The sequence below is a fragment of the Rhinopithecus roxellana genome, chromosome 4 (genome assembly GCF_007565055.1).
Source record: "Rhinopithecus roxellana isolate Shanxi Qingling chromosome 4, ASM756505v1, whole genome shotgun sequence".
NCBI lineage: Eukaryota > Metazoa > Chordata > Mammalia > Primates > Cercopithecidae > Rhinopithecus > Rhinopithecus roxellana.
Genome location: NC_044552.1, coordinates 65,031,822 through 65,045,435, shown reverse-complemented (window position 1 = coordinate 65,045,435; position 13,614 = coordinate 65,031,822). Strand labels below are relative to the sequence as shown.

Genomic DNA, 13,614 nt, shown 5'->3' with positions numbered 1-13,614 from the left:
TTTCGTTTTTTTTTTCAAAAATAAGGGAAGCATGTGCCCAACCACCCCTGGGAAAAAGAACTTTCAGGGGCAAAGGAGCGAACAGGTAATTTATAAGAAAAACAGAAAGTGGTCTCTGACTGCCCCAGACTTCCTTCGGAGTTGGGGGAATTGGGGACGCCTGGACGCGTTGTTTTTGTGGTTGTGGAAAAAATAAATGAAGAGCATGAAGCCCGAGGCTTCTGAGATCCTTTCCTGACCAAATCCGGGTGATTTGGTGCGGGGAATTTTAATATTTTTCCCCTTTTGTGAGGTGGAACAAACACAACTTGGGAGCAGCGCAGCGGCTCAGAGCCTGCCAGCCAGGCGGGCTACCAGAGCACCAATCAGATCGCTCCTGCGCTCTATATATACAGCGGCCCTGCCCAAGCGCTGTTTCATCGGCGCTTTGCCACTTGTACCCGAGTTGTTGATCCTCAACATGTCCGAGACTGCTCCTGTCGCTCCCGCTGCTGCGCCTCCGGCGGAGAAAATCCCCGTAAAGAAGAAGACGGCTAAGAAATCTGGGGGGCCGCCTCGTAAGGCATCCGGTCCCCCGGTGTCAGAGCTCATCACCAAGGCGGTGGCAGCCTCTAAAGAGCGCAGTGGGGTTTCTCTGGCTGCTTTGAAAAAAGCGTTGGCTGCCGCCGGCTATGATGTGGAGAAAAACAACAGCCGAATCAAACTTGGTCTCAAGAGCCTGGTGAGCAAGGGCACTCTGGTGCAGACGAAGGGCACCGGTGCTTCTGGTTCCTTCAAACTCAACAAGAAGGCAGCCTCTGGCGAAGCCAAGCCCAAGGTTAAGAAGGTGAGCGCAACCAAGCCTAAGAAGCCGGTTGGGGCAGCCAAGAAGCCTAGGAAGGCGACTGGTGGCGCTACCCCAAAGAAGAGCGCTAAGAAAACACCGAAGAAGGCGAAGAAGCCGGCCGCGGCCACGGTGACCAAGAAAGTGGCCAAGAGCCCAAAGAAGGCCAAGGTTGGGAAGCCTAAGAAAGCTGCCAAAAGTGCTGCTAAGTCTGTAAAACCCAAGGCCGCCAAGCCCAAGGTTGTCAAGCCTAAGAAGGCGGCACCCAAGAAGAAATAGGTGGACGCCTGCTTCTAAAAACCCAAAAGGCTCTTTTCAGAGCCACCACTGATCTCAATAAAAGAGCTGGATACTTGTTTTTCCCAGTTGCCCTTGTTTCGTTTCTTGCTCAACCCTGCTACTTAAGGTTAGTCGCATGGGAACCTTATGATAAGACAAGTAACGGGGGTTGGAGAGTGGCCGTGGTGAGGTTATGGCATTTAAACATTTACTGCGACTTCCATGTCCCTGACTGCTGCTTCGAGGCGTTTCCCGCTGGCGGATGTTTTTGGGATGGCAGTCAGCCACGCCCCAGGCCTGTGAAAAGCAGAAAAGATCGCAAAACAAGAGTCAGTTTCTTCGTCTAAAGGGATATCCGGATTGGACTAAAAAATAATTCAAAAGTCCCGCCCTGCTCCTGGGTTGGTCCGTCGTTCTAGTCCATGACTTTAATTCTATATTTAATTGGATGGTGGCAGACGTTGCTTATTCCGTGTGTGTTGCTTTACTGTGACTTAAAAGTTTTGCCTCCTCTTGATACTAACGTCCGGGATTTCGGACGCTTTCTATGTAGTCGGTAGTCAAGTTGATGTCTCCTGGAGGTAGTGGCAACATCCAGCCCTGGGAGGAGAGTGCGTGCAGGTACCTTTGTCCTACATTCCTCTGCTGTTAATTTCTCATTCCTGTGGCAACAGGAATGCATTTGAAAAAACAGCCACTACAGCGGCAATAGCCCTTCCTCCACCCAAGGCAATCGTGAACCTAGCTAGCTTTTTGTGTCTCGTATCATGCATGTAGCGTTCCGCTAAACTGACAGATTTGAGCGTATCGATTTTGAGCGTATCGAAAGCACAACTTTTAGCCAGCCATTTTGTCCTCGCATGACGGTTACTTATCCTCAGTTTAAGCAGACATCAACATTTAAATATCGAAGTTCTTTTAAACGTATTTTGTTTGGCAGTCCAAATGTTTCTACGCGGGGAACGATTTGTGCTATTAACTATTTAAAGTGTATGGATAAATGAGAGAAATTTCTAATAAAGGCCTTCGTTAATGGTTCCCTCTATTTGATATCCAGGGTGCTTCTGAATACAGAAAACCTAGCGTCTTATATTCGCTTCTTTTAAAATCTGATGGGCACATTTCGGTGAGACCTAAATTATGTGGACCGGGGCTTCTGGAGATAAGCTGCTCAGTTATTCTACCATCTCCACAATGATGAATGTAGTGAGTTAATTTCTCTATTAGTGATAGTGACCACGGATTCATCCCAAAAAAGGGAGAAAGGGGAGGGAGGCAAGCAGAGAGACAGGGAGGCAGAGGCAGGGAAGAAGGAAAAAGCATTCTCCCATGGGTTAAGTAATTTTGTGTTGTTAATTTTACATTACAACACTGTTTACATGGTGAACTCTCTATTTTGGTGTAAGGTTTAATATATGTACATATTTTCTCTCAAGACCATTTATGAACTTTCATTTCTGCTTCCCCTTTCTTCCTCGCGTGCCACCCTCCACACTCCTATCAATTTTGGCTGTTTTTGTCATAGGCTAATAGGCTAAAATTTCATGGACAGTTGGACTGTCTCAGGTTTCTCAGGTTTCGGTTTTATTCCTTTAGTCATTCCCACAGTTCTTAAGGTAGAATTGTACTGTTTTAAACACTGTGCTATGTGCTACCCTTAATACTGAGATGATTATGTGACAAATGACAGGTGTTCAACTAATACCTAAATCTGTAGTACCTTATCAAGCCTAATGCTACTTCACAATGCCTACTCCATTCACCTCAGTTTATCTCATCACAGGCATTCTATCATCTCACATCATCACAAGTAAAACGGTAAGCTATTTTGAGAGAGATCACAGTCACATAATTTATATTTAAAAATATATTTATTTATTTATAAGACGGAGTTTCCCTCTGTCACCCAGGCTGGAGTGCTATTGCAGGATCTTGGCTCGCTGCAACCTCTGCCTCCCGGGTTAAAGCGATTCTCCTGCTACGCCTCCCGAGTAGCTGAGATTACAGGGGCCTGTCACCATTCCCGGCTAATTTTTTATTTTTAGTAGAGACGGTTTTCACCAAGTTGGCCAGACTGGTCTCGAATTCCTGACCTCAGGTTATCCGCCCACCTCGTCCTGCCAAAGTGCTGGGATTACAGGCGTGAGCCACCGTTCCCAGACTCATAATTTTTATTACAGTATGTGGTTATAATTGTTCTGTTTTGTTATCAGTTATTGCTAATCTCTTACTGTGCCTGATTTATAAATTAAATTGATCATTGCTATGTATATATAGAAAAAAAAACAGCGTATATAGGGTTCAGTAGTATCTGTGGTTTTAGGCACATGCTGGTTGTGCGATTTATTAAACATGCATTTACATTAGTCTCCCAAATATAAGGGGAGACTAATGTAAATGCATGTTTAATAAACCGAGATGTTATAACTTGACTTTAATAGCTGATACAGCTAATTTTTTCTCATTATTCTTCTTTTTCAGAATTGTCCTGGTTATTCCATGTTTTTATTTTTCCATATATATATTAAGATCCCTCCCACCTCCTCCTGTTTCTCCATCTCAACATCACACAATTAAAAAAAAAAAAAGCCGGACGCGGTGGCTCACACCTGTAATCCCAGCACTTTGGTAGGCCGAGGCGGGTGGATCACGAGGTCAGCAGTTCAAGACTAGCTTTACCAATATGGTGAAATCCTGTCTCTACTAAAAATACAAAAATTAGCCAGTCGTGGTGGCAGGCGCCTGTAATATCAGCTACTCGGGTGGCTGAGGCAGAGAATTGCTTGAACCCGGGAAGCGGAGGTTGCAGCGAGCCGAGATTGCGCCACTGCACTCCAGCCTGGGCGACATAGCGAGACTCCGTCATAAAAAAAAAAAGAAGCCAGAAACGGTGGCTCACACCTGTAATCCCAGCACTTTGGGAGGCTGAGTTGGGCAGATCACCTGAGGTTAGGAGTTCGAGACCAGCCTGGTCAAAATGGCGAAACTCCGTCTCCATGAAAACACAGAATAAATTAGTTGGGTGTGGTGTTGCACACCTGTAATCCTAGCTACTCGGGAGACTGAGACAGGAGAATCGCTTGAACCCGGGAGGCAGAGGTTGCGATGAGCTAAGATGATGCCACTGCACTCCGCCTGGGCGACAGAGCAAGAGTCTGTCTCAAAAAACTAAATAAATAAAAATAAAGTTATGGTACATTGAACTTCTGTGTTCCTTTCTCCCTTAGACAGTTTCATGGCTACCCATTTAGTTGATGTTCATATCATCTCCCAAGAGTTAGTCAGGAGAGGAATCAACCCAAGCAAAAATAGCAGATTTTCTAATTTTCCTTCAATGCCCTTTGGGGTCTTAATCTATTTGAGTTATATATTTTCAATTAATCACAACCTCAAATGTCTTCTGCAAACATGTTTCCACAGATGAAAGCAGTGAAATGAAACACATTCCTTTAATTTATAGAGTTAAAAATTAGAAAAATTTTCAATTCTACCTGGCCTTTAGATTCAGTCTTCCATATGTTTTCTCAATTTTGTTCATGTCCTTTAGTTTTGTTTTATTCCATCACAATTGTTCACCTAGCTGACTGGCTTAGATCTAATGAACCATTAATTTGGAAATTAAAATTGGCCATTTTAAGATGAAAAAGATTCTTGCCTCAGTTTTATTTAAGTTTTGAAACTGTCAATAAGGAAACATTTTTTTCTGTACTGTTAGGTTCACTAAGTAGGGTCTTGCAAATTTAACTGACAAAAGACAGATTAACATGCGAAAAAAAAGCATACAATTTTATTAGTATATTACTTGCACAGAGTTCACAAAGAAAAATAAAATTGAAACCTTAAAAAAGCAGTTAGACTCACAGACTTATACACCATTCCAACAAAGGAAAGGGAGTTTGCACTTCATGGGATAACAAATTTGGGAATGTGACTAGGAAATACATGGGCAATAAAAAACCATGGAAGATAAAATGAAAGATAGAAATAATTATAGTAAGGTTTGTTTCTGCAGATTCATCTCAGTGCCAACCTTCCACATCTAATGATAAGAGTTGCTCTCTGGCCGGGCGCGGTGGCTCAAGCCTGTAATCCCAGCACTTTGGGAGGCCGAGACGGGCGGATCACGAGGTCAGGAGATGGAGACCATCCTGGCTAACACTGTGAAATCCCGTCTCTACTAAAAAATACAAAAAACTAGCCGGGGAGGTGGCGGGCGCCTGTAGTCCCAGCTACTCGGAGGCTGAGGCAGGAGAATGGCGGTAAACCCGGGAGGCGGAGCTTGCGGTGAGCTGAGATCCGGCCACTGCACTCCAGCCCGGGCGACAGAGCGAGACTCCGTCTCAAAAAAAAAAAAAAAAAAAAAAAAAAAAAAAAAAAAAAAAAAAAAAAAACTATCACACTCAATCAAGTATACTACAGATCTGTGGAATATGCCAAAAGTTAAGGTAAAAAATTAAATTATTAAGTATTTCATACTTTTTGCTAGTTTTTGATCTGTGAGTGAATATAACTATCCTCTATATCCTGGCACTGTTCCTCAGAAACATAGGGGCCACATACGTAATTTTAAATTTTTTAGTAGCCACATTTTAAAAAGTTAAAAAAAAAAAGTGAAATCTATTTTAATGATTTTAATTCAGTGTAATCAAAAATTGTTTCATCAAGGTATCTAATATTAAAACATTGAGTTTTTACTTTGTTATTTTACTAGGTCTTTGAAATCTGGTGTGTATTTTACACTTAAAGCACATCTCAGTTTGGAGTAGCCACATTTCAATGCTTAATAGTCACGTATGATTAGTGGCTACCATCTTGGACAGGACAGCTTTTATACTCTGGGAAGACACAAGCAAATACTTGCTCTGCATCAGAATCCAGATGTTTTTAAAAAAAAACAACAATTTTTCTGACCTGTTCCTGAAACCCTGGGAGTGTCTCTAATGCTTTATATTTTATTGGCTTGTCCTATTGTAACCACCTAATGGGCTCTCCTTGTCCGCTGCCTAGACAGAGCTGATTTAGCAAGACAGGGGAATTGCAATAAGGAGCCAGCTGTACAGGAGACTAGAATTTTATTATTGCTCAAATCAGTCTCCTTGAGAATTTGCTGACCAAAGTTTTTAAGGATAATTTGATTGTAGGGGACCAGTGAGTCCGGAGTGCTGATTGGTTGGGTCAGAGATGAAATTATAGGAAGTCTAAGCTGTCCTCTTGTTGTAAATCAGTTCCTTGGGGTGGTGGGGTGGGGGTCACAAGACCAGATAATCCAGTTTATCTATCTGGGTGGTGCCAGCTGATCCATTGTGTTCAGGTTCTGCAAAACAGCTCAAGCATTGATCTTCGGTTTTAAAATAGTGATTTTTATCCCCAGGAGCAATTTGAGGAGGTTTAGAATCTTGTAGCTTCCAGCTGCATGACTCCTAAACCATAATTTTAATCTTGTGGCTAATTTGTTAGTCCTGCAAAAGCTGTCTGGTCCCCAGGCAGGAAAGGGGTTTGTTTCTGAAAGGGCTGTTATTGTTCTTGTTTCAAAACAGAACTATAAACTAAGTTCCTCCCAAAGTTAGTTAATCCCAAGCTCAGGAATGAAAAGGACAGCTTAGGTTAGAAGCAAGATGGAGTCGGTTAGGTCAGATCTCTTTCACTATAATAATTTTCAGTTATGATTTTTGCAAAGGCAGTTTCACTGTCCACTTCACCTCACATCAGGCCTCTGACTAGAGGATTCCAACAATACTTAGGCCAGGCCACCACCATGTCACCTCATCCACCCTGAGGCAGTCCAATTTCTGAAACAAAGGAAACTATATATGATAATATGAAACTATATATGAGAAGGAAATTATATATGATAATCAATTTCAGGGTTATCTTATTGATTAGAAGATATTAAAGTGTGACACTGCCTGGCAATGATTATCTGCTAGTAGTAAGAATTTGGCCAATTTACTGAAATTCCTGAGGCTGAACCTCCACTTCTGTAAAATGGAGGCAGTGAGATAATTTGCATTACAATGCTGAAGTAAGAATTTTACACAATAATTCAGACCAACCACTTCATGTAGTACTTGATCCATGGAAAACTATCAATGACAGTTTGTAGTTTATAGTATTAATGAATCCTTTATTTATTGCTATTTCCTTCTACACATTGTCTTCTCTAAAAGAAGGTAATATTCAATACAAATAAAGATATAACAGCTTGCAAAGTTGTCCCAGGGAATTCACTTAACCACTGAAGTGTTCAAATTCCTTAAGGTTGACTTTATATTCTCCTGACTAAGCTTTCTCCTTCTGGTATTTCTTCTGAGAACAGCACCACCATCCAAAGCATCATGCAAACAGTGGTCATCCCAGAACAGTAATTCTCAACTCATAGGGTGCTCCTGCAGAGATGTATTTGAATAGAGTGGTAGGATGCTAAAGAAAGCCACGTATAATTTGGCCAGTGATCTGAGGCAGATTTATCCTGAAGCTAATGAAACACAAGTGTAAGGGCCTGTACTTCCAAGGTACTGAGAGGGCCCTACAAATGTGTTAGTTTGTCTCTCTCTTTTTAAAATTTGCAGTATTAAGGTATTTTAATCACAGAAGGTTAAGACTGTTATTTCCACTCAATCCTCCTTTTTATTAAAATTCACCATTGTCTGATTATGTTGGAATCCTGATGAAAATATTTGGAATTTGAGTAAGAGAAAGTTTAGTTGAAGATGTATGTAGTATGGGGATAATAAGTTACATGATTTGCATATGTGTTCATGTGTAGTTCATTCGTTGCCAGCCAATCTGATGTAAGAATGGCTCACTGGAATAACTCACCTAAATTCCTGGCAAGATACAGGTCTAGATAAAATGTTATAACATCTAAGTATTCAAAACACCTTCCCAGCACTGAGAGTGAGTGTCTAGTGTAGAGTAGAAATGTATAGAGCCAGAAGCTAGTCTGGAAAGAATTCTTACAGAGTTTACAACTTACATGTGAAAGGAGCTTGACAGAGGATTTTCCAAATTTGAAAACAATCCTAAATACTTGACATTACCAACAATGTGTTTTGAAACTGAAACTATTCTAAGTTATCAAGAAAACATATTATCAATAGCCACCCTGGAGGAAAGATTGGATTCTATTTCCATTACCTTTAGACAATATTACAAAATAATTTCAATCTGAAGATGGAGAGTATTCAGTCAAAACTATAGGAAAATATACATTGTTGTATCATATTCAGAAATTAATAAAATTTGCTATTTTCTGAATTTTGTGATGGCTATTGTCAGCTTTTATAAAATTGGAATTTGATTTTATTTTCCCACTATAAATTAATATTTACAGTTTGCAGTACTTCTGCATTTTTAATTTTGCATTAAATATTTATTAAAAGAGGACATGGGTAAAAGAGCTTTGCAGTTGCTACCCTTCATTCTCACATTTCCTGGATTTTAAGGATGACTGCATAATCTTTAGATGATCATACGCAAGTCATATGCATTTGTTGCATAAATTTAGTGGACTTCTGGCTGTGTTCTGAGGCCAGTTTTTTCCACCGGAGCTCTGACTCCACTTCCAATAGCCCAATACCAATACTGACTTTTGGAGTATTAATGTTTTTGTGAACTTTGGATAACTATACGCACATTGTCCTTACGATAGCCTTAATAAAAATGCCATCGGACCTAAAATTGGCAGGTGGATTAAAAGGAGTAAATTTCGCCAGAAGCCTATTTCGAAATGTTAAGTATAAACATATACATGTTAAAAAGACAAGATCCCTAGGATTTTTTAAACAAGGGCAAAAAAGTCCCTCAACTGGTTTTCTCGCAGTAAAACCGCCCCAAAATAAAAGACCTGATGTACTTATCTTTAAAAAAAAAAAAAAAAGAAAAAGAAAAAAAAAAAAAAAAATCCTTTAAATCTCCTGGGAACTACCGAATTGGTTACAACTGTTTTTAAGTGAAATTGTAAGTGGCTCTGAAAAGAGCCTTTTCAATTAGGAAGAAATAAGCAGACTTATGCCCTTTCCCCACGGATGCGACGTGCCAGTTGGATGTCTTTGGGCATGATGGTGACGCGTTTGGCGTGAATAGCGCATAGATTAGTGTCTTCGAAGAGCCCCACTAGGTAGGCCTCGCAAGCCTCCTGCAGCGCCATCACCGCAGAGCTCTGGAAGCGCAGGTCGGTTTTGAAGTCCTGCGCGATTTCTCGCACCAGGCGCTGGAACGGCAGCTTCCGGATCAGCAGTTCGGTGGACTTCTGGTAGCGGCGAATTTCGCGCAAAGCCACGGTACCGGGCCGGTAGCGGTGAGGCTTCTTCACTCCACCTGTGGCCGGAGCGCTCTTACGTGCCGCTTTAGTAGCAAGCTGCTTTCGCGGCGCTTTGCCGCCGGTGGACTTGCGAGCTGTTTGCTTTGTACGAGCCATCTGCGATGACAACACACACAAAAGTGTACTGAACTGAGATCAAGCGGTCTTTAAATATAGTTAAAAACATTCTGATTGGTTCTGTAATTTTTCAAAAGTCCCGCGCGATAAAACCATTGGCTGAAGAGTGACCAGACTGATTGGTTCATTACTAGGCAATCTTATTGGATGAATCGCCCCACCGCCCATCCTGTCCTTTTTGTTTCAGTTAGCTGCAGGGATAAACTGTCTAAAATTCTAGTTCATCCAGTCCTAAAGAACAGGGTACATAACAAAGCATCTAAGGATTTTTTTAAATGTAAATTCCGATTCAGTAAGTTTGAGTGGGACTTGAAATTCTGCATTCCTGACAGTCTTGAAAGTTATCAATGCTGGTGAACACTCACTAAACCACCAGAAACGTTGACTGCCTCATGTCGGAAAATACTTACATTCAGAGAATGAGAATTCCATGCTATTTTGTTACTGGTCAACAGCCAGTTTCCTTACCCTTTGTTTTCTAAGTCTAAGTCACATTCCCACCCTGCCTGTTCTCAAACTGTCTTATTTTGGTTGGCTTTAGTTTCACTTTGTATACTCTAAAATGTAGTTTCTTAAGGAAGGTTTTTCCTCGAAACTTAACTTTTAAACCATTAGGCTAGGGGGGCGATGGCCCACGCCTGTAATCCCAGCATTTTGGGAGGGCAAGATGGGACGATCACTTGAGGCCAGGAGTTCAAGACAACCCTAGCTAAAATGGCGAAAACCCCGTCTCGTATAAAAATACAAAAATTGGCTGGGTGTGGTAGCAGACGCCTGTAAACCCAGGTACAAAGTAGGCTGAAGCATGAGAACCGCGGGGTGGAGGTTGCAGTGGGCCGATATCGCGCCGCAGCATTCCAGCCTGGGTGACAGCGAAACGCTGTCTCAAAATAAACAAATCCAAACCAAAACCAAAAGGTACTCGAAACACAAGCAAGTTACCATCCTTTCTTGTGAAACAATGGACGGTTCTGAAAAATGCCGTTGCAAGTTTAAGGTACGTTTTCTGGTTTGAGTGGACTTTACTTGCTCTTGGCCTTATCGTGGCTCTCGGTTATTTTGGCAACAGGATGGCCTGAATATTGGCCAGGACGCCTCCCTGAGTAATAGTGACTTTGCCCAGCAGCTTGTTGAGCTGCTCGTCGTTGCGAAAGGCCACCTGCAGGTGGCGAGAGATGCTGTGGGTCTTGTCACGTACGGTGCTGCGTGTCAGCTCCAGGATATCGGCGGCCAGGTATTCTAAGCACAGCGGCGCGCCGGCTTCGACAGGCTCAGAATAATTGCCCTTTCGAAAAAGACGATGAACCCTGCGCTACTAGAAACTGCAAGCCTGCAACCGATGAACAACTTTTTGCTTTACTTCCGTTTTCCACGTCCAAACACAGCGACCTCTGAAAACGGAAAGACAAGCAAGATGGAATGGCGCCTGAACAAATACTTTTACACAAACTGCAAGGCTGCAATAGAGAGTTATCCTATTGGTCAATTTGTTTCGTGCTTTATCCAATAGAAAAAGAGTCTATAAATTCCATATTTGCATAAACCCCACCCCTCAGTGAAACTGTGTTTCTTTTATCCAATCAGCAGTGAGAAATCTTAAACCGTCATTTGAATCTCAGGACTATAAATACATGGGCTCTGAACTGTTCTCTCTACTACTCCGGTGAAGAGTGTTAGTAGCTTTTTTATTTTGTTTTAGGAATAGCAATGCCTGAACCCTCTAAGTCTGCTCCTGCCCCTAAAAAGGGCTCTAAGAAGGCCATCACTAAGGCGCAGAAGAAGGATGGTAAGAAGCGTAAGCGCAGCCGAAAGGAGAGCTATTCCATCTATGTGTACAAGGTTCTGAAGCAGGTCCACCCCGACACGGGCATCTCTTCGAAGGCCATGGGGATCATGAATTCCTTCGTCAACGACATCTTCGAGCGCATCGCGGGCGAGGCTTCCCGCCTGGCGCACTACAACAAGCGCTCGACCATCACCTCCAGGGAGATCCAGACGGCTGTGCGCCTGCTGCTGCCCGGGGAACTGGCCAAGCATGCCGTGTCCGAGGGCACCAAGGCTGTTACCAAGTACACCAGCTCCAAATAAGTGCTTATGTAAGCACCTCCAAACCCAAAGGCTCTTTTCAGAGCCACCTACTTTGTCGCAAAGAGAGCTGTAACCACAATTTCTTAAGGTGGTGCTGCCACTGTTCTGTTTCAGTTCTAGAGGATCAACTGGAATGTTACCGAAGGCAAGTTTTAGAGCCAAGGTTAACTTGGACGGGGCAGCGCGCCGTGGCTCTCGCCTTTAATCCCAGCATTTTGGGAGGCCTAGGCGGGCGGATCACTTGAGGTCAGGAGTTAGAGACTAGCCCGGCCAACATAGTCTCCACTAAAAATACAAACGTTAGGCGGGGATGATGGCGCTCTTTCTCATCTGCCTTTAGCAAACTTCTTTGTTCCCCCTGGGTAAGCCTTCGGGTACTAGTTCTAATTCCTTGGATGTGGTCACTACTCCCACCCTGGTCTAGCACAGGAAACCTTCCTTTCTGGATAATGAAACAAGTAATGCAGTTCAGGGTACAGTGTTTCTGTGGGAGTCATTAGCCGATAACCGCTTGAGATGAGGGGGAGGGGAGCAGAAAAGTCTAAGCGACAAAAGGGCATGTAGTTTGCCTATGCTGTAAATTCTTACGTCCAGTATTGAGGAAACAAGCGAAGTCTGATTTCCCGGGCGCCTTTATAGGGAGTATTTCCCGTTCCACAAAATGAAATCGCAGTAGTTTTGCGTTATAATTGCTTATCAAAGACAACAGCTATATAGTTTACATATTTCATGCATCCCAGAAATTCAGATTCCCATTTCCTAGGCCACTTAACTTTCGGATTTCCAGCTCTGCGAGATACAAAAGGGTTTGAATTTTGTGCCCTTCCCCATCTGGCCCTACTGCAAAGATACTAGGAGGGCCCCACTTGGAGAGGGAAGCATTTTTCAAGAAATCCGGGACGCCAAAAAAAATATAGCTAGAAAAAGGCAGGAAGGGCACTAGTTGAGGAGGACTCAGTGGGCCAATTCTGGGTCTGGGGCTGGGGTAAGAAATGGAAGAAGAAAAGAGCCTGTTGATTGCACACTAAGTAGGAGGGGATGGGGGAATCAGAGGGGAGTATTTTAAGTGAACTTATGGGCATTATATGCAGGTGACATTCAGCAGTGTCTTTGGATGAAGAAATAAAGTTTCTCAAACAGTTTTTGTTTTTGTTTTGAGAAATGGTCTTGCTCTGTTGGCCAGGCGCCATCATAGCTCACTGCAACCTCGACTTCCCCAGCTCAAGCTATCCTCTAACTTCAGCCCCTTGAGTAGCTGGGACTACAGAAATGCGCCACCACACCCAGTTAATTTTTTAATTTTTTGTGGAGGCAAAGGGTCTTACTATGTTGCCCAGGCTGGTCAAGTGAACTCCTGGGCTCAAGTAATCTTCCTGCCTTGGCCTCCCAAAGTGCTGGGATCATAGGAATGAGTCACCGCACCTGGCCCAGATTTAATTTTTAAGAATCTTTTAAAAGAGGTTCTGGGCCGGGTGTGGTGCAGCTCACGCCTGTAATACCAGCACTTTGGGAGGCCAAGGTGGGAGGATCACTTGAGCCTAGGAGCTGGGCAACTTAGTGAGACCTTCTGTCTCCACCAAAAATTTAAAAATTAACCAGGCCTGGTGGCACATTTCTGTAGTCCCAACTAATGGGGAGGTTGAAGTGGGAGTATCATTTGAGCCTGGAAGGTGGAGGTTGCAGTAAGCTGTGATGGCACCACTGCACTCCAGCCTGGGTGAGGACAGACCCTGTCTCAAAAATAAAAAAAAAATCTGGATGCCACACAAAATGTCAGTGAACAACTGTAAGTGAAGCACTTCCCATCCTAGTACTGTATATGCAAACTACCGTTGTGAAAGAGACGCTTGTGTTTTAAAAAATCTATAATTTTTTTTTTTTAATTATAAAACTACCACCTCCCCCAAAACATTACTGAGGAATTGAGGCTGCAGTTTAAGAAACTGATATTTAGGATCTTTCCCCGGTGAAATGAGACCTGCCA

General features: G+C 42.9%; 2 protein-coding genes across 2 annotated transcripts; both read left to right on the top strand.

Annotated features, from left to right (window-relative positions):
- The first annotated feature begins 421 nt into the window (after positions 1-421).
- Positions 422-1,191, top strand: H1-2 (H1.2 linker histone, cluster member). Its single transcript, XM_010364882.2, has one exon. It carries the CDS (start codon positions 461-463, stop codon positions 1,100-1,102), a length of 642 nt encoding a protein of 213 aa, XP_010363184.1. The 5' UTR covers positions 422-460; the 3' UTR covers positions 1,103-1,191.
- Positions 1,192-11,219: 10,028 nt separating this feature from the next.
- LOC104663594 (histone H2B type 1-B) lies at positions 11,220-11,674 on the top strand. The gene has a single exon (XM_010364871.2). The coding sequence runs from the start codon at positions 11,250-11,252 to the stop codon at positions 11,628-11,630; it is 381 nt and encodes a 126-aa protein (XP_010363173.1). The 5' UTR covers positions 11,220-11,249; the 3' UTR covers positions 11,631-11,674.
- Positions 11,675-13,614: the final 1,940 nt, after the last annotated feature.